Raw genomic sequence first — 22,747 nt, 5'->3', positions numbered from 1 at the left:
CGGAGCTTGCAGTGAGCCGAGATCGCGCCACTGCACTCCAGCCTGGGCGACTAAGCGAGACTCTGTCTCAAAAAAAAAAAAAAAAAAAAAAAAAAAAAAGAAATACACTTAACGAGCAAAAATATATGAATATATGGGGAAACAGGAACATGTACTTTTGACTTAACTGAGGAAACTAAGAGGAAACTGGTCTACATATGAAAATGTGCATCCTGGAAAGTCAAGTGTCAAGATTTTGGAGTAGGAATCTATATGATTTGAATCTCCCCTATTTCCTGAATAAAAGTGACATCTTTTAGTATTTACACTTCATGGCTCAGACACCTACCTCATTTGGCTCTCTTCCTTACTCACTCTAGCCTTTACTTAAATGAGTCTGAAAAACCTGGGGATATATAGCATAAGAAGAAAAATAATCACACGTAATATTCCCCCTTCTGTAGCTACTTTAGACCTGGGTTACTAGAAAATTCCTGAAGAAAATTTCAACGTAAGTCTGTGGCTTTGCTGAATCAAGCCCCCCATTATTATTTAGAAAACACCCACTGTTTGGGCTAATAGCATTATTGGTGGTACCTATTATATAGAGGGATAGCTGAACAAAGTCTGTCTCAAAACCAGTGTTAAATCACTCTCAGGGTTGAGAAGAAAAAAGGGGAGTCTAAAATCACAAGAAGTAAAGACATATCTAGGACCCTTGTCCTTCTGGATCCACGCTTCCTTCAGGGTCTTCATCATTATAAATGTTCTCTGCCATTTGCCACACTTGCATGATATTGTCTTCTGATACAGAACAAATCACCCAAGGTTCATTGGGATTCCAGGAGAAATCAGATATCTTGGCAGTGTGACCACCATGAATAAACAGCAGCTCTGGTGGCCCATCTTCTGCGTCTTCTGGGGATTGTTCCTCTCCAATTTTACTTAAATCCCAGATATTCAGTCTGCGATCAGTACCACTGGAAGCCAAAATAGTCTCATTGTGAAGTGACCACTGAACCTGGAATATTTCATCCTTATGTGACTCAAAGGAATGCAACTTAAGTTTCAGATTTCTCAGATCCCACAAGGCAGCAGTCTTGTCAGCTGATCCTGTGGCAAGAATGAACTCACTGTAAGGATTGAAAGAAAGGCAGTTCACTTCAGCAGTGTGAGCGTCAACTGAGTGGCTTGGTTTGGAAGTATTGTTTGAATGAGTATCCCAAATCATAAGTTTCTGATCATCAGCAACTGACTCAAACAGAGACTCATGGAGCAGATGCCAGGAAACATCTACTACTGCCATATGCCCTGTAAAGACGGTCTTCGCATCCACCACTTTTCCCTCCTTTGGAACGGCACTGATGTCCCACAGGCAGATGGTGTGGTCATCTGAAGCACTAAGTAAGTGCCCACTGAGATTTGGGTTCCAAGAAAGTCCATAGCCTCCTTTTGATGTCCACGGAGATGCAAGTCTGGGTTGCACTCTCCAGAAGGATCTGGTTTAGAAGGATGTTTTGTATAGTTGAAGACAAGAACATCACTGGAAGCAGTCTTTGTTGCGATGATACAAGGGTTCTGGGGCATATAACGGGCCCTGTTTACTTCTCCTTCACGGTTGATCTTGATTTCTATTTCAATTTTTCCACTAACCGAACCAAAACCTCCAAATTCTCCTTTCTCACTGTCGTTGTGTGACGCATCAAACTGAGCATCATCACTAGGGAGTTGCACACTGGCTATAACAAGATGGTTTTGTTCATCCGATGTGTGTATCCCCAGGACAAGTCGATGAATGCTGAAATCTTTCCCTTCTGGTCTGGTTACATCTGGAAGCCACTGGGCAGTTAGGCTGGGCCACTCCAGAGCATGGGTCATTCACCAAATCATAAAGAAAACGGGTGTTCTTTTTCCATATTTTGTATTCCTCGTCGATCACTCATTCTTCCACTGCGTTGTCGAATGCTGCTTCCTTGTCGGCCATGGTGGGCAGACAAGCCGGGGGAATCCTGGGGTCGAGCGTTGCGGGAGCAATTTTTGTATTTTTAGTAGAGACGGGGTTTCACCATGTTAGCCAGGATGGTCTCAATCTCCTGACCTCATGATCCGCCCGTCTCAGCCTCCCAAAGTGCTGGGATTACAGGCGTGAGCCACTGCGCCTGACCTTTTGTATTTTTAGTAGAGACGGGGTTTCACCATATTGGTTAGGCTGATCTTGAACTCCTGACCTTGTAATCTGCCCTCCTTGGTCTCCCAAAGTTCTGGGATTACAGGCATGAGCCACTGCACCTGGCCTGTCCATGTCTACTTTTTCTTAAAGACACCTGAAGAAACTTAACCACTGCTCAGAAGCATTTTTCTTCCTCTTTCAGGCTATTATCAAAGAACAGCTTCAGGAGACTCAGGGATTGTGTGAATATGCTATCTATGTCCAAGGTAAGACACTTGTCTTCTTGCTAGAGAAATACACTTTTCCTAGGTTCTTGAAAAAGAGCAGGCAGTTTAAGAAACAAGTTCAAGTACAGTCATGCACCGCTTAACAATGGAGATATGTTCTAAGAAATGTGTTGTTAGGCAGTTTTGTCATTGTGTGACCATTACACAGAGTGTACTTACACAAACATAGATGGATGATATAGTATACTACACACATAGGCTATATGATGTAGTCTGTTGCTCCCAGGCTACAAACCTGTATGAGCAGGTGCACTGAATACTGTAGGCAGTTGTAAAACAGTAGTAAGTATATCTAAACATAGAAAAGGTACTGTAAAAATACGGTATAAAAGATAAAAAATAGTGCTAGTACACCTGTATAGAGTACTTACTGTGGATGGACTGGAAGTTGCTCTGGGTGAGTTAGTGGTGAGTGAATGTGAATGCCTAGGACATTATTATATACTACTATAGACTTCATAAACACTGTACACTTAGCTTACACTAAATTTATTTAAAAATATTTTTTCTACAATGATAAACTCACTTGCTGTAACTTTTTACTTTATAAACTTTAAAACTTTTTGGCTCTTTTGGGGTGATACTTAAAATACACAACAACATTGTAGATCTGTACAAAAGTAGTTTCTTTATGTCCTTATTCTATAAGGTTTTTAATTTTTCTTTTTTTCTTTTTTTTTTTTTGGTAGAGACAGAGTCTCACTATGTTGCCCAAGCTGGTCTTGAACTCCTGGGCTCAAGCAGTCCTCCTGCCTCAGCCTCTCAAAGTGCTGGGATTGTAGGCATGAGCCACGACACCCGGCTCTTTATGCTATTCTTAAAACTTTGTATTTTTATTTTTTTTACTTTTAAACTTTTTTGTTAAAAACTAAGACACACACACTACTATAATGGTAGTACTAACATGCAGAATGTATCCTTGTTGTCTTTTTTGGCATTCAGTGCTTTGTGACCCATCTAAGGTCTTTGCAACACACCCACAGACGCGTGCCAGTGCGCGCACACACTTATCTAGGCCTACACAGAGTCAAGATTATAAACATCACTGTCTTCCACCTCCTTATGGAAGGTCTTCAGTGGCAGTAACATGCATGGAGCTATCATCTCCTATAGCAATAGGAATACCTTCTGGAATACCTCCTGAAGGACCTGCCTGAGGCAGTTAGACTTTTTTTTTTTAGTAAGTGGAAGGAGTACACTCTAATATAAAGGTTAAAATGTATGGCGTAGTAAATACATAAACCAGTAATGTAGTCATTTATTATCATAAAGTATTAAGTTCTATATATACATAATTGTATGTGCTGTACTTTTATGTGACTGGCAGCACAGTAGGTTTGCTTATACCAGCATCACTACAGGTAGGTGAGTAATGCATTGCACTGTTTTGATTGCTATGACATCACTGGGCAATAGGAATTTTTCCTCTTCAAGATAATCTTAAGGGATCATCGTCATTTATACAGCTGTCGACCAAAATGTCATTACAGGTGCATGAGCGTAAATGTTCCAGAAAGGTTTTATTCCATATTAATCTTTTTATGGAATCTGAATATAATTACTGTGTTGGATTTGACTTTGGAAATGACTAGTAATGTTAAAAAATTGCTATCGTTACCCATGTTTTAGTTTCTGGCTAGTGTTTTTTGGAATGGATGCTTAGGATTCCTGCCTGATACAGTGATTTCAGGGCCAGAAGATGCTTTTGGAAGGATTCCTTGTAATCATGCTAAAAGAGATGAAGAAGAGCTTGAGGATTTTTGTAAGGTTAATCAGGATGAGGGGAAGAAGCCTAGAAATAAACAAGATAAAGCAGAGTGTAAATTCAGCTCATCAGAAACCTAAGGACCACTCACTTAACTTTTTTTTTTTTTTTTTTAAAGACGGAGTCTTGCTCTGTTGCCCAGGCTGGAGTGCAGTGGCATGATCTCAGCTCACTGCAACCTCTGCCTCCCAGGTTCAAGCAATCCTCCTGTCTCAGCCCTACTAGTAGCTAGGATTACAGGCACATGCCACCACGTCTGGCTAGTTTTTGCATTTTTAGTAGAGACAAGATTTTGCCATGTTGGCCAAGCTGGTCTCAAATGCCTGACCTCAGGTGATCTGCCTGCCTTGGCCTCCCGAAGTGCTGGGATTACAGGCATAAACCACTGCACCCATCCCACTGACTTAAATTTTCCTCTTTAGTGGCATAAGTAGCATTCTTAGTTTTTCCAGGAACTTTCTTTTTGGCTCTTGGGTGTGAATGAATGGTTTTGTTTACCATTCATTGCATTTGTAGTCTTCAGATTAACCTATAATTTTCTGACATAATTGGTAAGATATTAACAAATTTAGGACATCATGGCAAAAAATGCTCTTATTCCCAGTGTCACAAGTATCAGACTTTCAGTGTCTGATAAATTCTTCTGAAAACATAGGCCTAGGAAAAACCTCTGGTTCTAACTGGTTGTTATACTGACAACCGAAGTCTGAAGTGTTACTGTATTCTTTGTCAGAATCTCCGTGCTGAATTTGAGGTATTGATTCCATTTGCCCCATTTGGGGGTTCAGTCTGAAAACTGTCAGTTGGAAGTCAATTATGAAAAATGAAGCATCTGATGGGGAAGCCCCAAAATGCTCTTAATGTGAAGAATTTGTGTGATAATTTGCAGAGGAACTGATTATCTGTGTGATGGATCGTGGGAGTAGAGAGAGAAGTAGGTAGGGTTAAATTACCTTATTAAAAGAGAGTTTAGCTTGTCAACAGTTTTGGTCATTGTTTCAGCCTGTCTGAAGTCATATCTGATTGTATTAAGGATACAGTTGTCCAAAGGATTTACTTGATGTGGTTTCCCAGTTTTCTTTTCTCCAATTTTTCTGACCCCAGGCTCCATTCTTCCCAGAACATGGTTTTACTTTTTTTTGTATTTTCTGTTTCTTGGCAGCATTGATATTTCGCCTGGAAGGAAATATCCAAGAATCCCTAGAACTCTTCCAGACATGTGCAGTTCTAAGCCCTCAGAGTGCTGATAACCTCAAGCAGGTGGCGAGATCTTTGTGAGTATTGGCAACCTGGAGGCCCTAGGGCACTCACAGAGAACAGTGTAAAATGCATTCTTAGGTACAGCTTGCTGCTGGCAGCCACATTAGCCTGATACACAAGTGGGGAATGGTTTAATAGGTATAATGGGATTCACTCTAAAGAGCATGGATTAAGTTTGAAATTTGAGAAAATGAGATAACTAGTGTTAAGGAACTAAGTGTTTTAAACACTGTGCATTCTAGTTTGATGGGGGAACTGATATTGTTTATCATGTAAATAGAGACACCTTGTACCCTAAAGTCTTCTAAACTTATTGGCAATCCTTGGAATTTTTCTCATCTACTCTTCTAACACTTAATATCTATCACACAGTAAGTTTTGAGTAAGGACAGAGAGTTCCTGACTTCTGATGGTTCAACTTACATAATTTTTCAACTTTATAATGATGTAAAATTGTTATGTATTCAGTAGAAACTGTACTTCAAGTATCCATACAGCCATTCAGTTTTTCATTTTCAGTATAGTATTCAGTAAATTACATGAGATATTCAGCATTTTATTATAAAAGTGGCATTGTGTTAGATGATTTTGCCCAACTGTCAGCAAAGGTAGTTAAGAAAGTGGAGATAGGAACTCCGTGGAACAGAGTAAGTGTTCTGAGCATGCTTAAGATAGGCTAGGCTGTCTATGATGTTTGGTAGAGTAGATGTATTATGTGCATTTTTGAATTACAGTATTTTCAATTTACAGTGGGTTTATTGGGATGTAACCCCATCATAAGTTGAGGAGCATCTGTATTTGTTGAGTGAATGTCCTAAAGATTCCTAGATGGAAAGAATCTCAAAGGTCTTTATAAACTACTAGGTATTCCCTTTTCAGTCCTTTGTTCCATGGAGTTCCCATCTCCCCTTTCTTAGCCACGTTGCCATTCATACCTGCATTGTTTTTGCATAAAGCTTGGTTTTCCCTGTTTCTCTCTAAACTCAGGATCCAATATCAAGGAAAGAGACTTAGTCTTGGAAGGAAAGGACATGTCCCTAATGGGTGATGATAAATAATGATAGTTACTGCTTAACATGGCATATCATTTGGCTTATTTCTTTTTTGGTCTGCATTTATAGTACATTGTAGGAGAAAAATTCCACAAGACTCTCACTAAAATTGGTATAGAATGAGACCAAGGCCTTGGAACAGCTGCCAATGCAATCCCTACTAAGAGACCTTCTGCTGTTAGTGTATAGCAGCTTCACTGACCAAACCAGCACAACCAGCTCATGGAGAAAAGGCTTCTAGAATTCTCTGCTGGATGAAATATGAGTAAAATGTGGGACTAGTAGGGTTAGTCTTCTAAGAATTTTCAGGTAATAATTATGGAAAATGTATCTTTTACAGATTTCTTTTGGGAAAACATAAAGCTGCCATTGAAGTATATAATGAAGCAGCTAAACTCAACCAGAAAGATTGGGTAAGTAGAGAACTTTCAGTTCCTTATTAGTAAACATGCTAATGGTTCCATTTATCATATGGCTGTCTTATTTATGAATTCTTACATTCCAAAAATATCTTGATTTTATCCTTATACTGAATTCATGATTTGTCTAAGTATAGGATCAAAAACCCATGTTTCCTCATAACTTTGCAGGCGTTGCTGCATGATTTTCTAACAGTTTGCTGACCAGCAATCTCTTACCAGTATGATTTTTGTTGATGACCCCTAGAAGCTTTGGGTATTTTTTTCATCATTGGAATTCCACAATATCAGCAATAGGCATCTAGTTGTGTTTCATGTCTTTTTCCCATCCCTATCGGTGTGACACTCAGTTAACTCATTCTGAAGACCCTTGCCTTTCTTTGGCTCAGGGCCTTGGAGTAGTTCTTTATTTTTCTCCTCCCCTTCTCTTTGTGTCAATTGGGGATTGTGTGTAAATGCAACTAAATATTGGCTTTACAAATTAGGGGGTTATTTTTTTAATTCTCTTGAAACAAGATGTCCACCCAATCTTTCTGGTTGAGTTTAGCTGCTTCATTATATACTTCAATGGCAGCTTTATGTTTTCCCAAAAGAAATCACGTAAGTAGTTGCTGGCATTGATTTGGCAGTCCTCGGATGTCAAGGCCGAGAGTTTTTCCTCATGGTTACAAGAAGACTGCTGCATCTGACATCACATCTGCATTCTAGGGAGGGAGAAAGAGAAAGCAACAAGGAGAAAAGGACAGAGCCTATATTGGGAAAGCACAACTTTCCCAAAAGCCCCCACAGACTTCCACTTACGTCATGTCAGCTCTCCTTCTAGAAGGAAGGCTGGCTAAATGTAGTTTTTAATCTGGTCACATTGCCACTCTAAACAAAAATAGGGTTCTATTAGTAAGGAAAAAGAGAAGAGTAGGTAGCAGGTTGGCAGACAGATAACTAGCAGCATCTGCCACACTGTTTTCCATTCTCTATGAGACATGTTCTCTATCTATTCTCTACAACAACTCTTAACTTGCCTCTCATTTTCTACCTCCGTGTCCTTTTTTTTTTTTTGGGGGACAGAGGCTTACTGTGTCGCCCAGGCTGGAGTGCAGTGGCGTGATCTTGGCTCACTGCAACCTCTCTCTCCCAGGTTCTAGTGATTCTCCTGCCTCAGCCTCCCGAGTAGCTGGGATTACAAGCGCCTGCCACTATGCCCGGCTAATTTTTGTATTTTTAGTAGAGACGGGGTTTTACCGTGTTGGCCAGTCTGGTCTGCAGCTCCTGACCTCAGGTGATTCACCTGCCTTGGCCTCCCAAAGTGTTGGGATTATAGGTGTGAGCCACAACACCTGACCCTCCTTGTCCTTTTATTGTATGTTCAGGACACGTATTCAGTCTTATCTTCTGTATCATCATTTTTGTTTTTAGCTATTTGTATTCTGTTATATACCATATCCATCTAATATTTTTTATTTCATTTCCTTTTATTGTATTTTTAATTTCCATAAATCTTGTCTTCAGTGTCTCTGATTCTTAAACTTCTGTTCTGCTTCTCAGAATTATATTTTTCTAACTCTCTGCATTTTGGTTCTTCTATTTTATGCTGTTGGTATTTTTCAAGTATTTGATGATTCTCGGGGAGACGTTCATATCTATGAGTGAAGGACTAGATTTATTAGTACAGAGAATTAGCATGGATTTCCTTTGCAGTTGTTACGGGGCACTATTATTTTTGAAGTGTGTTCAATTTGTCAGTCGCTTTTCTTCTGTACGTCAGAGAATTGAGTTGAGTCTTTATGCTGTGGAGTTTGTAATAGCTAACAGCCAGAGTGAAGCTGCAGATAAAGAAAAATTCATGTACTTTTTCATTCAGTTGGTTTTTCAAAAAATGAATATATCTGCTATATGCCAAGCACTGGTCTATGCCCTGGAGATGCAACAATGGACTGGTGGATTATAAGATAATCAACTAGAATAGGAAATACAGGAAGGAAGAGGAGCAAGTTTTGGAAGAAGGTGATGGTGAGAAATCAGAGTTAAATCCTGTCTTTCAGAGGATTTTGGATATGATAAGTTTTACGTTCTGAGGGGATATCTAAATTGAGATGTGTCCAGTGTGGTTGGATATAGAAATCTGAAACTCAAGTGTTTTGGAGTAGAGATGTACATTCTGGCGTCAACAACATAAAGGTGGTAATTGAAGCCATTAGATTGGTTGACATTACCCTGCAATGAGCTGGGGATGGAATCCTGGAAAAAAGAGTTTTTTACTTTTTTTTTTTTTTTTTTAAAGAGACAAGGTTGCCTAGGCTGGAGTACAGTGGGGTGATCATATCTTACTGTAACCTCCAACTTCTGGACTCAAGTGATCCTCCTGCCTCTGCCTCCTGAGTAGCTGGGACTACAGGTGCATGCCACCATGCCTGGCTAAATTTATTTTGTGGAAATTAAGTCTCATTATGTTGCCCAGGGTGGTCTCAAGCTCCTGGCCTCAAGTGACCCTCCTGCTTCAGCTTCCCAGAGTGCTGGGATTACAGGTGTGAGCCATGAAAAAGCAATTTTGAAGGACTGAGCAGAAGAAGAGAACCCATAGAGGGAGATACGGAAGAGGTAAAACAGGAGAGCTCAGGGTCACAGGGGGAATGGACTGTGTTTCTTAATCTGTCCAGTTGGTTGAAAGAGCTCATTTGGTATTACTGACTCACTTGGGATAACCATACTATTGTTACTAGTAGATGTGGTTGTTCACAAAACAGCCATTCTTTTTTTAATTTTTTAAATTATACTTTGAGTTCTAGGGTACATGTGCACAACGTGCAGTTTTCTTACATATGTATACATGTGCCATGTTGGTGTGCTGCACCCATTAACTTGTCATTTACATTAGGTATATCTCCTAATGCTATCCTTCTCCTCTCCCCCCTCCCCACAATAGGCCCCGGTGTGTGATGTTCCCTTTCCTGTGTCCAAGTGATCTCATTGTTCAATTCCCACCTATGAGTGAGAACATGCGGTGTTTGGTTTTCTATTCTTGTGATAGTTTGCTGAGAATGATGGTTTCCAGCTGCATCCATGTCCCTACAAAGGACATGAACTCATCGTTTTTTATGGCTGCATAGTATTCCATGGTGTATATGTGCCACATTTTCTTAATCCAGTCTGTCACTGTTGGACATTTGGGTTGATTCCAAGTCTTTGCCATTGTGAATAGTGCCGCAATAAACATACGTGTGCATGTGACTTTATAGCAGCATGATTTATAATCCTTTGGGTATATCCCCAGTAATGGGATGGCTGGGTCGAATGGTATTTCTAGTTCTAGATCCTTGAGGAATTGCCACACTGTTTTCCTCAATAGTTGAACTAGTTTACAGTCCCACCAACAGCATAAAAGTGTTCCTATTTCTCCACATCCTCTCCAGCACCTGTTGTTTCCTGATTTTTTAATGATTGCCATTCTAACTGGTGTGAGATGGTATCTCATTGTGGTTTTGATTTGCATTTCTCTGATGGCGAGTGATGATGAGCGTTGTTTTCATGTGTCTGTTGGCTCTATGAATGTCTTCTTTTGAGAAGTGTCTGTTCATATCCTTTGCCCACTTTTTGATGGGGTTGTTTTTTTCTTGTAAATTTGATTGAGTTCTTTATAGGTTCTGGATATTAGCCCTTTGTCAGATGAGTAGTTTGCAAAAATTTTCTCCCATTCTGAAGGTTGCCTGTTCACTCTGATGGTAGTTTCTTTTGCTGTGCAGAAGCTCTTTAGTTTAATTATATCCCATTTGTCAATTTTGGCTTTTGTTGCTGTTGCTTTTGATGTTTTAGACATGAAGTCCTTGCCCATGCCTGTGTCTTGAATGGTATTACCTAGGTTTTCTTCTAGGGTTTTTATGGTTTTACGTCTAACATTTAAGTCTCTAATCCATCTTGAATTAATTTTCATATAAGGAGTAAGGAAAGGATCCAGTTTCAGCTTTCTACTCATGGCTAGCCAATTTTCCCAGCACCATTTATTAAATAGGGAATCCTTTCCCCATTTCTTGTTTTTGTCAGGTTTGTCAAAGATCAGATGGCTGTAGATGTGTGGTATTATTTCTGAGGGCTCTGTTCTGTTCCATTGGTCTGTATCTCTGTTTTGGTACCAGTACCATGCTGTTTTGGTTACTGTAGCCTTGTAGTATAGTTTGAAGTCAGGTAGCGTGATGCCTCCAGCTTTGTTCTTTTGGCTTAGGATTGTCTTGGCAATGTGGGATCTTTTTTGGTTCCATATGAACTTTAAAGCAGTTTTTTCCAATTCTATGAAGAAAGTCATTGGTAGCTTAATGGGGATGGCATTGAATCTATAAATTACCTTGGGCAGTATGGCCATTTTCACGATATTGATTCTTCCTATCCATGAGCATGATATGTTCTTCCATTTGTTTGTGTCCTCTTTTATTTCACTGAGCAGTGGTTTGTAGTTCTCCTTGAAGAGGTCCTTTACATCCCTTGTAAGTTGGATTCCTAGGTATTTTATTCTCTTTGAAGCTATTGTGAATGGGAGTTCATTCATGATTTGGCTCTCTGTTTGTCTGTTACTGGTGTATAAGAATGCTTGTGATTTTTGCACGTTGATTTTGTATCCTGAGACTTTGCTGAAGTTGCTTATCAGCTTAAGGAGATTTTGGGCTGAGACAGTGGGGTTTTCTATATATACAATCATGTCATCTGCAAACAGGGACACTTTGACTTCTTCTTTTCCTAACTGAATACCCTTTATTTCTTTCTCTTGCCTGATTGCCCCAGCCAGAACTTCCAACACTATGTTGAATAGGAGTGGTGAGAGAGGGCATCCCTGTCTTGTGCCACATTTCAAAGGGAATGCTTTCAGGTTTTGCCCATTCAGTATGATATTGACTGTGGGTTTGTCATAAATAGCTCTTATTATTTTGAGGTACATTCCATCAATACCGAATTTATTGAGAGTTTTTAGCATGAAGGGCTGTTGAATTTTGTCAAAGTCCTCTTCTGCATCTATTGAGATAATCATGTGGTTTTTGTCTTTGGTTCTGTTTATATGCTGGATTATGTTTATTGATTTGCCTATGTTGAACCAGCCTTGCATCCCAGGGATGAAGCTCACTTGATCATGGTGGATAAGCTTTTTGACCTGCTGCTGGATTCGGTTTGCCAGTATTTTATTGAGGATTTTTGCATCGATGTTCATCAGGGATATTGGTCTAAAATTCTCTTTTTTTGTTGTGTCTGTGTCAAGCTTTGGTATCAGGATGATGTTGGCCTCGTAAAATGAGTTAGGAAGGATTCCCTCTTTTTCTATTGATTGGAATAGTTTCAGAAGGAATGGTACCAACTCCTCCTTGTACCTCTGGTAGAATTCGGCTGTGAATCCGTCTGGTCCTGGACTTTTTTTGGTTGGTAGGCTATTAATTATTGCCTTAATTTCAGAGCCTGCTATTGGTCTATTCAAGGATTCAGCTTCTTCCTGTTTTAGTCTTGGGAGAGTGTAAGTGTCCAGGAAAGTATCCATTTCTTCTAGGTTTTCTAGTTTATTTGTGTAGAGGTGTTTATAGTATTCTCTGATGGTAGTTTGTGTTTCTGTGGGGTTGGTGGTGATGTCCCCTTTATCATTTTTTATTGTGTCTATTTGATTCTTCTCTCTTTTCTTCTTTATTAGTCTTGCTAGCAGTCTATCAATTTTGTTGATCTTTTCAAAAAACTAGCTCCTGTATTCATTGATTTTTTGGAGGGTTTTTTGTGTCTGTATCTCCTTCAGTTCTGCTCTGATCTTAGTTATTTCTTGCCTTCTGCTAGTTTTTGAATGTGTTTGCTCTTGCTTCTCTAGTTCTTTTAATTGTAATGTTAGGGCTTCAATTTTAGATCTTTCCTGCTTTCTCTTGTAGGCATTTAGTGCTATAAATTTCCCTCTACACACTCTTTAAATGTGTCCCAGAGATTCTGGTATGTTGTATCTTTGTTCTCATTGGTTTCAAAGAACATCTTTATTTCTGCCTTCATTTTGTTATGTACCCAGTAGTCATTCAGGAGCAGGTTGTTCAGTTTCCATGTAGTTGAACGATTTTGACTGAGTTTCTTAGTCCTGAGTTCTAGTTTGATTGCACTGTGGTCTGAGAGACAGTTTGTTATAATTTCTGTTCTTTTACATTTGCTGAGGAGTGCTTTACTTCCAACTATGTGGTCAGTTTTGAAATAAGTGCGATGTGGTGCTGAGAAGAATGTATATTCTGTTGATTTGGGGTGGAGAGTTCTGTAGATGTCTATCAGGTCTGCTTGGTGCAGAGTTGAGTTCAATTCCTGGATATCCTTGTTAACTTTCTGTCTTGTTGATCTGTCTAATGTTGACAGTGGGGTGTTAAAGTCTCCCATTATTATTGTATGGGAGTCTAAGTCTCTTTGTAAGTCTCTAAGGACTTGCTTTATGAATCTGGGTGCTTCTGTATTGGGTGCATATATATTTAGGATAGTTAGCTCTTCCTGATGAATTGATCCCTTTACCATTACGTAATGGCCTTCTTTGTCTTTTTTGATCTTTGATGGTTTAAAGTCTGTTTTATCAGAGAGTGGGATTGCAACCCCTGCTTTTTTTTGTTTTCCATTTGCTTGGTAGATCTTCCTCCATCCCTTTATTTTGAGCCTATGTATGTCTCTGCATGTGAGGTGGGTCTCCTGAATACAGCAAACTGATGGGTCTTGACTCTTTATCCAATTTGCCAGTCTGTGTCTTTTAATTGGACCATTTAGTCCATTTACATTTAAGGGTAATATTGTTATGTGTGAACTTGATCTTGTCATTATGATATTAGTTGGTTATTTTGCTCGTTAGTTGATGCAGTTTCTTCCTAGCATCGATGGACTTTACATTTTGGCCTGTTTTTGCAATGGCTGGTACCGGTTGTTCCTTTCCATGTTCAGTGCTTCCTTCAGGATCTCTTGAAGGGCAGGCCCAGTGGTGAGAAGATCTCTGAGCATTTGCTTGTCTGTAAAGGATTTTATTTCTCCTTCACTTATGAAACTTAGTTAAGCTGGATATGAAATTCTGGGTTTAAAATTCTCTTCTTTAAGAATGTTGAATATTGGCCCCCACTCTCTTCTGGCTTGTAGAGTTTCTGCCAAGAGATCTGTTAGTCTGATGGGCTTCCCTTTGTGGGTAACCCGACCTTTCTCTCTGGCTGCCCTTAACATTTTTTCCTTCATTTCAACTTTGGTGAATCTGACAATTATGTGTCTTGGAGTTGCTCTTCTTGAGGAGTATCTTTGTGGCATTCTTGTATTTCCTGAATTTGAATGTTGGCCTGCCTTACTAGGTTGAGAAGTTCTCCTGGATGATATCCTGCAAAGTGTTTTCCAAGTTGGTTCCATTTTCCCTGTCACTTTCAGGCACACCAATCAGACATAGATTTGATCTTTTCACATAATCCCATATTTCTTGGAGGCTTTGTTCATTTCTTTTTAGTCTTTTTTCTCTACACTTCTCTTCTTGCTTCGTTTCATTCATTTGATCTTCAATCGCTGTTACTCTTTCTTCCAGTTGATCGAGTCAGTTACTGAAGCTTATGCATTTGTCATGTAGTTCTCGTGTTACGGTTTTCATCTTTATCAGTTCTTTTAAGGACTTCTCTACATTGGTTATTCTAGTTAGCCATTCATCAAATCTTTTTTCAAGGTTTTTAGTTTCTTTGCACTGGGTTCGTAGTTCCTCCTTTATCTCTGAGAAGTTTGATCGACTGAAGCCTTCTTCTCTCAACATGTCAAAGTCATTCTCTGTCCAGCTTTGTTCCGTTGCTGGCGATGAGCTGCGTTCCTTTGGAGGCGGAGATGCGCTCTGATGTTTTGAATTTCCAGCTTTTCTGCACTGCTTTTCTCCATCTTTGTGGTTTTATCTGCCTTTGGTCTTTGATGATGGTGACATACTGATGGGGTTTTGGTGTGGGTGTCCTTTCTGTTTGTTAGTTTTCCTGCTAACAGTCAGGATCCTCAGCTGCAGGTCTGTTGGAGTTTGCTTGAGGTCCACTCCAGACCCTGTTTGCCTGGGTATCAGCAGCGGAGGCTGCAGAAGATAGAATATTGCTGAACATCGAGTGTTGCTGTCTGATTCTTGCTCTGGAAGTTCGTCACAGGGGTGTACCCTGCCTTGTGAGGTGTGAGGTGTCAGTCTGCACCTAGTGGGGGATGTCTCCCAGTTAGGCTACTCAGGGGTCAGTGACCCACTTGAGCAGGCAGTCTGTCCATTCTCAGATCTCAACCTCTGTGCCTGGAGATCCACTGCTCTCTTCAAAGCTGTCAGATGGGGGCATTTACCTCTGCCAAGTTTTCTGCTGCTTTCTGTTTAGCTATCTTTTTTTTTTTTTTTTTTTTTTTTTTGAGATGGAGTCTCATTCTGTCACCCAGACTAGAGTGCAGTGGCTCAATCTTGGCTCATTGCAACCACTGCCCCCTGGGTTCAAGTGATTCTCTTCCCTCAGCCTCCTGAGTAGCTGGGATTTATAGGCACCCGCCACCATGTCCAGCTAATTTTGGATTTTTAGTAGAGATGGGGTTTCACCATGTTGGTCAGGCTGGTCTTGAACTCCTGACATCATGATCTGCCCACCTCAGCCTCCCTAAATGCTGGGATTACAGGTGTGAGCCACTGCCTCTTTTTTTTTTTTTTTTTTTTTTTTGACAATTTTAAATTTTTGTTTAAAATTTTCCCCATCATGGCCTTTTTCTTTTCTTTTTAGAATATTTTAATGATTTTTAATTTTATTTTTATTAACAGCCCTTCTCTACCCTACATATTTCATAAATACCTGTAGAAAACCTTATAGTAGCTGGAACATGGTGGCTCATACCTGTAATAACAGCACTTTGGGATGCTGAGCGGGGAGGATCACTTGAGCCCAGGAGTCTGAGACCAGTCTGGGCAACATAAAGACCCAGTCTCTAGAAAAAAATAATAATAAAATAAAATAAAAATGAGTGGTCGTGTGCACCTGTAGTCCTGGCTATTCTAGAGGCTGAGGTAGTAGGATCACGTTAGCCCAGGAGATTGAGGCTGCAGTGATGCAGTGAACTGTGATTGTATCACTGCACTTCAGCATGGGAAGCAGAGCAAGACCCTGTCTCAAAAAACAAAACAAAACAAAAAAACCTTGTAGCCCTGCTTTCTTGGACTCATCAGGGTGTTCCACAGTCTTGCTGCAACAGGGGAACAGTAATTCTTTCTGCCATTATCTTATTTGACTTTTGGAACAGCTCTGTTAAGTAGGGAGAATTTCCCCCATTGACAAGTGAGGAAGCTAAGGCTTTGGAAGATGGAATGTCTTGCTGAAGGGTAGGAAGTTGCTACAGTGAGGTAGTTGCTAAGCCAGAACTGGAATTCAGACCTGTATCTAGGATGATGTAAGATTCTTCGTCTTAAGACTGTGATCTTTCCAGTGTACCAACTGCCTTTGCAGGATGTCTGCTGGATTCCCTCACCTCCTGAAAGATAGGATTTGACTCTGATTTGTTCTGTTGCCCTTTCCAAATTTCTTTTGCAGTTTGTTAAAAGTATATTGCTGCCTTCTCAACTATCTATGTCAAAGATTTTAAAAGGTCAGAGGTTAGCCTTCAGGACATCTACTTATTTACTTACTTGCCTTGACAATTCCTACTGCAGAGCAGGACATTTAAAGGACAAGAAAGGCTTTATTTCTGCCTTGTCTCTCTCCATGTATGCATTCTTATAGCATGACAAAGATGGAAGTATACAAGTTTTGGAGGCAGGCCTGAGTTCAAATCCTAATGTTCTATAATATGGACATGATTTGTGATTGAATAAAAAAATTTTTTTAAATGTGAGGCGTTTGTGAGATAATTTGAAATTTTAACCTAATTGAATATCTAATATCAAGCAGTCAGTAATTTTTTTTGAGTATGATGATGTGGGTAGGTTTATAAAAAGGCCTTATCTTTTAGAAATACATACGGAAACATTTGTGGATAAAACGTTGGGCTATGTGTTATTTGCTTACAAAAGTTGTGGGAGTAGATGGAGTGTGGATTGGGTGGTTGTTGGGACAGGATGATGAGTATGTGATTCTGTCTGCACTTATATATGATTGAAATTCTCCCTAGTATATAGAACTAAACAAGAAAAAAATCCCACTGTTGGTACTCTCTGTGTTGTTAGGTAATCTACTCAACCTTTCTGAGCTTCAATTTCCTTATCTGTAAAATTGGAAAAATTATAACTATGTTGCAGGCTTGCTGAAAATTAAAGTAACATATATGAAAATATCTGGCATAAAGCCTGACTTTAGTAGGTGCTCAACCAATGGTTGCTGTTTTGTTGCTGTTACTGTTTTAGGAGACTTGGAAAACATTAAGTCAGTTGTTATCTCTGAGCCTGGGGTCCATGTTTCCTCAGACAGGGACACATCTCCACTACTAATAGGGTAGTTCTTACTATGTTTCCCAAGAGCATTTTCCTTACCCTTGCTTTCTCCTTCTCCAAAGCTACCTTAAATAAGGGGAGATTTATTATAAAGGAATTTGAGAGTCCATAAAACAGTATCAAGAGATGTAGGTTGGTCTTTTAGTGAAGCAGAACTGGAATGCTTCAACAACCAAGGTGGCTACTCTGCCTTTTCTGCTTCATCTTCTCTTTCTGTAGATCAAAGGTTGGCAAACTTTTGTAAAGGGCCAGCTAATAAATATTTTAATTTGTATAGCTTCATACAGACTCTGTTGCAATGACTTAACTCTGCAGTTCTAATGCAAAAGAGACATACAAAAACAATAGTTGTGACTGTGTTCCAATGAATCTGTACTTTATAAGAAAGGGCAGGGAATGCATTTGGCCCATGGACCATAGTTTTCCCATGTCAGCTCTAGACTTCTGCAGATGGCTCCAATTACATGTATTCCATTATAGCAGACTCCAGGTGGCGCTCAGTCCTCAAGTCCACATCACCTGGTAAATTTAGTACTTGTAACTAACTAGCTCTCTTCCAATTTCAGATTCCTAGGGGAAAGGACTTCAATTGAGTCAGGTGTCACTATCCACCGGTGCTGACTTAAGGGTGGAAATGTGTGGCTAGCAGCCCTCTCAGCAGGGGCTGTGGGTAGTCTCTTCGGAGAAGGAGGAGCCAAGGGTATGGGTGATGGGCAACTCTTAGAGATAAAAGGTATGGGGATGGCCTCGGTATGTGCCCCAGGGTGCCCCATAGATCCAGGAAGATCACCTGTTTATTCTGCTTTTATTTCTTATAATCTATATTTTTTATATTAAGGAACTCATTTTTGACAATATATTTGAGTATGAACTCTAATAAAAAGCTGACTGTAATGCATGGTTTAAAGTTTAAACCTTGTCGAGCAATAACAATCTCTAGATGTCTGTTGTTTCACTCTAATACTTACTGTGGAATTGCACCTGAGTTGTTTTCCTTTTTTTTAATGTGCCTAGGAGATCAGCCATAACCTAGGAGTTTGCTACATTTACCTGAAGCAGTTCAACAAGGTAATTTACAGAAGTGGTGATGGATTTCACTGAGGGTGCACTTGTTGTTGCACCCTAAGTTGTTACCTTGCTCATTTGTATTATCCCTAGTGCTTGCAGAGGTTTTTGGAACTGAAAATTGAAAGTACCTTTATACATTTTTTTCTGTTTTCTCACTTGTCCTTATTCATCTGTTGTTTTCTGCTTTTAATAAGAACATGGAAAGTTCTAGAAATGTGAGGGAAAGACAGTTTTTCTCCTTTCTTCTTTTTCTCTACCTCCAGTTAAATTTCCCAGTTTAGAAACAGATGCTTAATAAAACATAAATATCAAAAAATGGACCCTTAAGTCTTAAAGGTGTAATCATGACCATGTGAGCTATCTCCATGCCCTGACAGCAACTTAGTTTTTAGGGTCATTGAAAATAAATTTTAAATTTTAAGTGGATCTGATTTCTGAGTTTTCAGGGTTTTTTTAGTTATTTTCCATGATGAGAATTTATATTTCACTGTGATTAAGCTATAGGCTCCTATATCAGAGAAGACAATTTGAGCTTACCTCAAATTTGATACTCAGGTAAGAACAAGTATATATCATTAGGAGTAGACAAAACTATTGAGAGCTCTAAAACTTAGTGATGAGAGCTTTGGGTAGTTTCCTTCATAGAGCTCACAGTTAGTGATTGTGAAGTTTTATTCTCCTTTCTTCAATGCCACCACGACTGAGAATCTGAATTGGTTAGTACCCATTTGACAATGTTTAGTTTGTGTCAATTTGCAGACTGGTGTAACCTGTATCCCACACTGGTGTGAAAAAAAATATGCATATTAGCATTTGTAACTTTTCTCCTGAGATGATAATATATGTACATAAAATACATTTAGTGGGCCCTTAGGTTTTGTAGATGGATCTATAGTTTTATATACTTGGTTAGGAGATTTTTCTCTTCAGAGACGATTTCAAACAGGCACATTTCTATTCACAGGATTATTCTGAGTCAGGGGAGAAGAAGGATTAGTCTTTCGTTGGATCTGTGCTGAGAAGAAATATATTTAGATTTTACTGTACAGCTAACAGGCTAGGCAAATACAGTACCTGGCATTTATATAAATACTTGTTGAATCAGTGAATGACTAAACAAAGCCCTTTTGTTTACTAGGAGAAGGTAAGCTCTTCCAGAGCAAGGAGTTGGTTTTATTAACTCAAATATATCTAGTATCTAGAACAGCAAGCAGTTGGGTGAATAAATGAGAACAATCTATTTATTCACTTATCATCACATTAGTGGGGAAATCGGGGCCCACCATAGGGAAGGTTGTGCACTTGGTCAGTGTTACAGCTGGGATTTAGTTTAGTGTAGTACTCTACACTGTACTATGATGGCCCTTTTGACTTATGAAGTATGAGTCATAGGTGTGAATATCAGGCAGAAAACATTCAGAAAGGTTAATCATCTTGTATAAATTCTTCCAAGTGGCTCCAGAAGCAGATATCCCATGTTGCCAGCTGTCTTTTCAATAAGGACAGTTTCGGTATGTTTTGGTCTTTGGGTAGTGGGGGCTGTTTGCTGAAATGTGATGTTCCTATGTCAATGCAGCAGAAACTATCTTTACATTAACCATATAAAGGTAGAGTTCATTCAGTGGTAGTGATTTGGTTTCTTTACTTTGTCAAACTTGTCAGGCACAAGACCAGTTGCACAATGCCCTGAATCTTAATAGGCATGATCTGACTTATATAATGCTGGGGAAGATCCACTTGCTGGAGGGAGACTTGGACAAGGCCATTGAAATCTACAAGAAAGCAGTGGAGTAAGTGTATCTGTTTCCTTTAGAAATGAGAAGCTAAAAAAAAAAAATTGAGTGGATATGTGAACTCCCAAGCCTAAAAGAGTGAATGTGTTTGATTACTTACTTACTGTATGAGTTAAAGGTTAAGCTGAAGTTTAAGAGCTCCCAATGGCTTCAATAAGGTAGACTGTTTCTTTCTTACCTTTAAGGATGGCTGCTGCTTTAGGTTAGCTGGGCAGCTCTGTTCTATAAGGTCAGCCAGGGATCCAGGTTTCTTCCTTATTAACTCACCATTCCTTAGATTGTTGTCTTTACCTGCATGGTTGTTGCTGAATGTAACATCCACATCCAGGCCGTGGTGGAAGGAGATGGTATGGGAAGCTAAGTATGGAATAAGCATCTGGCAATATATATATATTTTGAGACAGGATCTTACTCCGTCACTCAGGCTGGAGTGCAGTGGAGAATACAGCTCACTGCAGCCTCAACCTCTTGGGCTCAAGTGATCTTCCTACCTCAGCCTCCCAAGTAGTTGGGACTACAGGCATGTGCCACCATGCCCAGCTAATTTTTAAAAAACTTTTTTTGTGTTGACAAGGCCTCGCTAAGTTGCCCAGGCTGGTCTTAAACTTCTGGGATCGAGCGCTCCTCTTGCCTCAGCCTTTTCCAAAGTGCTGGGATTACAGGTGTGAGCCACTGCACCTGTCCTTGGTAATAAGTTTTAAATGACCCAGAAATTGCACACATCGTTCCTGCTTACATTCCATGGTTCAAAACTAGGAGATATTTGCAAGGGAAGTGGGCAGACATGCACTCAAGAAGAAGGAAATAACAGATTTAGGAGTTGGCTGACAGTCTGCCATTTTGGTATCATATGTTAACAACAGGTCTTCTGTTTTCAGAGATATTATTAGGGACAGAAATCTCCTGATTGATTTAAAAAAAAAAAGAAGAAAAGAAACATTTAGCCTTATTAGCATGAGACCGGTATCTTTTCCCCCCTTCCCCCTGTTCCCTTCCCCCTGTTCCCTTCCCCCTTCCCCCTTCCCCCTTCCCCCTTTCCCCTTTCCCCTTTTCCCTTTCCCCTTTTCCCTTCCCCTTCGCCCTTTTCCCTTCCCCTTCCCCCTTTTCTCTTCCCCTTCCCCCTTTTCTCTTCCCCTTCCCCCTTTTCCCTTCCCCCTTTTCCCTTCCCCTTCTCCCTTTTTTCCCTTCCCCCTTTTTTCCCTTCCCCCTTTTTTCTCTTCTCCCTTTTCCCTTCCCCCTTTTTCTCCCTCCCTCCCTACTTTTCTCTTTTCTTTTCTTTTTTCTTTTCTTCCTTTCCCTCCTTCCCTTTCCTCTTCTTTCTTTGTTTCTTTCTTTTTTCTTTTTCTTTCCCCCTTCCCTCCCCTCCCCTCCCCTCCTCTCCCCTCCCCTCCCCTCCTCTCTCCTCCCCTCCCCTCCCCTCTCCTCCCCTCCCCTCCCCTCCCCTCCTCTCTCCTCTCTCCTCCCCTCCCCTCCTCTCTCCTCTCTCCTCCCCTCCCCTCCTCTCTCCTCCCCTCCCCTCCCCTTCCCTCCTCTCTCCTCCCCTGCCCTCCTCTCTATTTCAACACAGTTTCACTCTGTCACCCAGGCTTGAGTGCAATGGTGCGATCTTGGCTCACTGCAACCTCTGCCTCCTGGGTTCAAGCGATTCTCATGCCTCAGCCTCCTGAGTAGCTGGGACTACAGGAGCGCATCACCACACCCAGCTAATTTTTGCATTTTTAGCAGAGACAGGGTTTCACCATGTTGGTTGGGCTGGTCTTGAACTCCTGGCCTCAAGTGATTTGCCTACCTTGGCCTCCCATAGTGCTGGGATTGCAGGCATGAGCCACTGTGCCCGGCCTTGTGTTGTTTCTTTAAATGGAATAGCTGTAGCAAAATGCTTTGTCTCATTTGTTTGGTCACTTAATAGAATGTCTGGTCTGTGGTTCAAGGCTTATTATTCCTAATAATTAGATTCTGAACTAAACTTAGATTTCTGTTAATTTATTAATCATCTTTATCTTCTACCATGGTAGTAAATTTCCTGATTATGTGAGTCACAACACTGCTTTCTGAATTTTCTTTGACCATATTTTGTGTCTAAAACAGAAAAATCACTTGGTTTGTTAAGCTACAGAAGAGACTTTTGTCATCAAGAGGTTATATATATGGGCAAGTAGTAAGGAGCCATGTAACATGTTAAGTGCCTCTGTGGTGCTAGGTAGTAGCACTGATCCCTGACTCCTGCCTTATAGGGGTTGGCTCTTTGAGATTAGCATACATAAATCCCAAGGGGAACGTTCTTCCAGTAACCGATCAAGGACTTCAGTCACTAAATTTCCCAAGGGAGAAATATGGACAGCTAAAATTTGAAGCCTTACTGAGAAGATAGAGACCATAGTTCATGACCTACAGCTTTGAAGAGAGAGTAGTCATGTTGTAGTGGGAAAGCCGATATTGCTAAAATTACAGAAGCTACCTGGCTTTGGGGAGGGAAGTGATCAAAACGAATGTTTATTATGGCAGAAAGTGAAAGGCAGATTCCCAGTTGAATTGAG

General features: G+C 40.2%; 1 protein-coding gene and 1 pseudogene across 3 annotated transcripts in view; one reads left to right on the top strand and one right to left on the bottom strand.

Annotated features, from left to right (window-relative positions):
* Nucleotides 1-22,747, top strand: part of LOC105463789 (Bardet-Biedl syndrome 4) — a 60,354-nt gene that overhangs the window by 27,163 nt on the left and 10,444 nt on the right. For all 3 annotated transcript variants that reach the window (XM_011711094.3, XM_071101107.1, XM_071101106.1), the window contains exons 4-8: nt 2,352-2,415; nt 5,364-5,475; nt 6,854-6,926; nt 18,364-18,417; nt 20,080-20,207. In XM_011711094.3, the coding sequence (XP_011709396.2) occupies nt 2,352-2,415; nt 5,364-5,475; nt 6,854-6,926; nt 18,364-18,417; nt 20,080-20,207 (431 nt within the window). The remainder of the gene's footprint in view (nt 1-2,351; nt 2,416-5,363; nt 5,476-6,853; nt 6,927-18,363; nt 18,418-20,079; nt 20,208-22,747) is intronic.
* LOC105463788 (histone-binding protein RBBP4 pseudogene) lies at nt 499-1,978 on the bottom strand (annotated as a pseudogene).

Source organism: Macaca nemestrina, chromosome 7 (genome assembly GCF_043159975.1).
Source record: "Macaca nemestrina isolate mMacNem1 chromosome 7, mMacNem.hap1, whole genome shotgun sequence".
NCBI lineage: Eukaryota > Metazoa > Chordata > Mammalia > Primates > Cercopithecidae > Macaca > Macaca nemestrina.
Note: the sequence above shows the minus strand (reverse complement) of the source record. Positions and strands in the feature narration are given on the sequence as shown.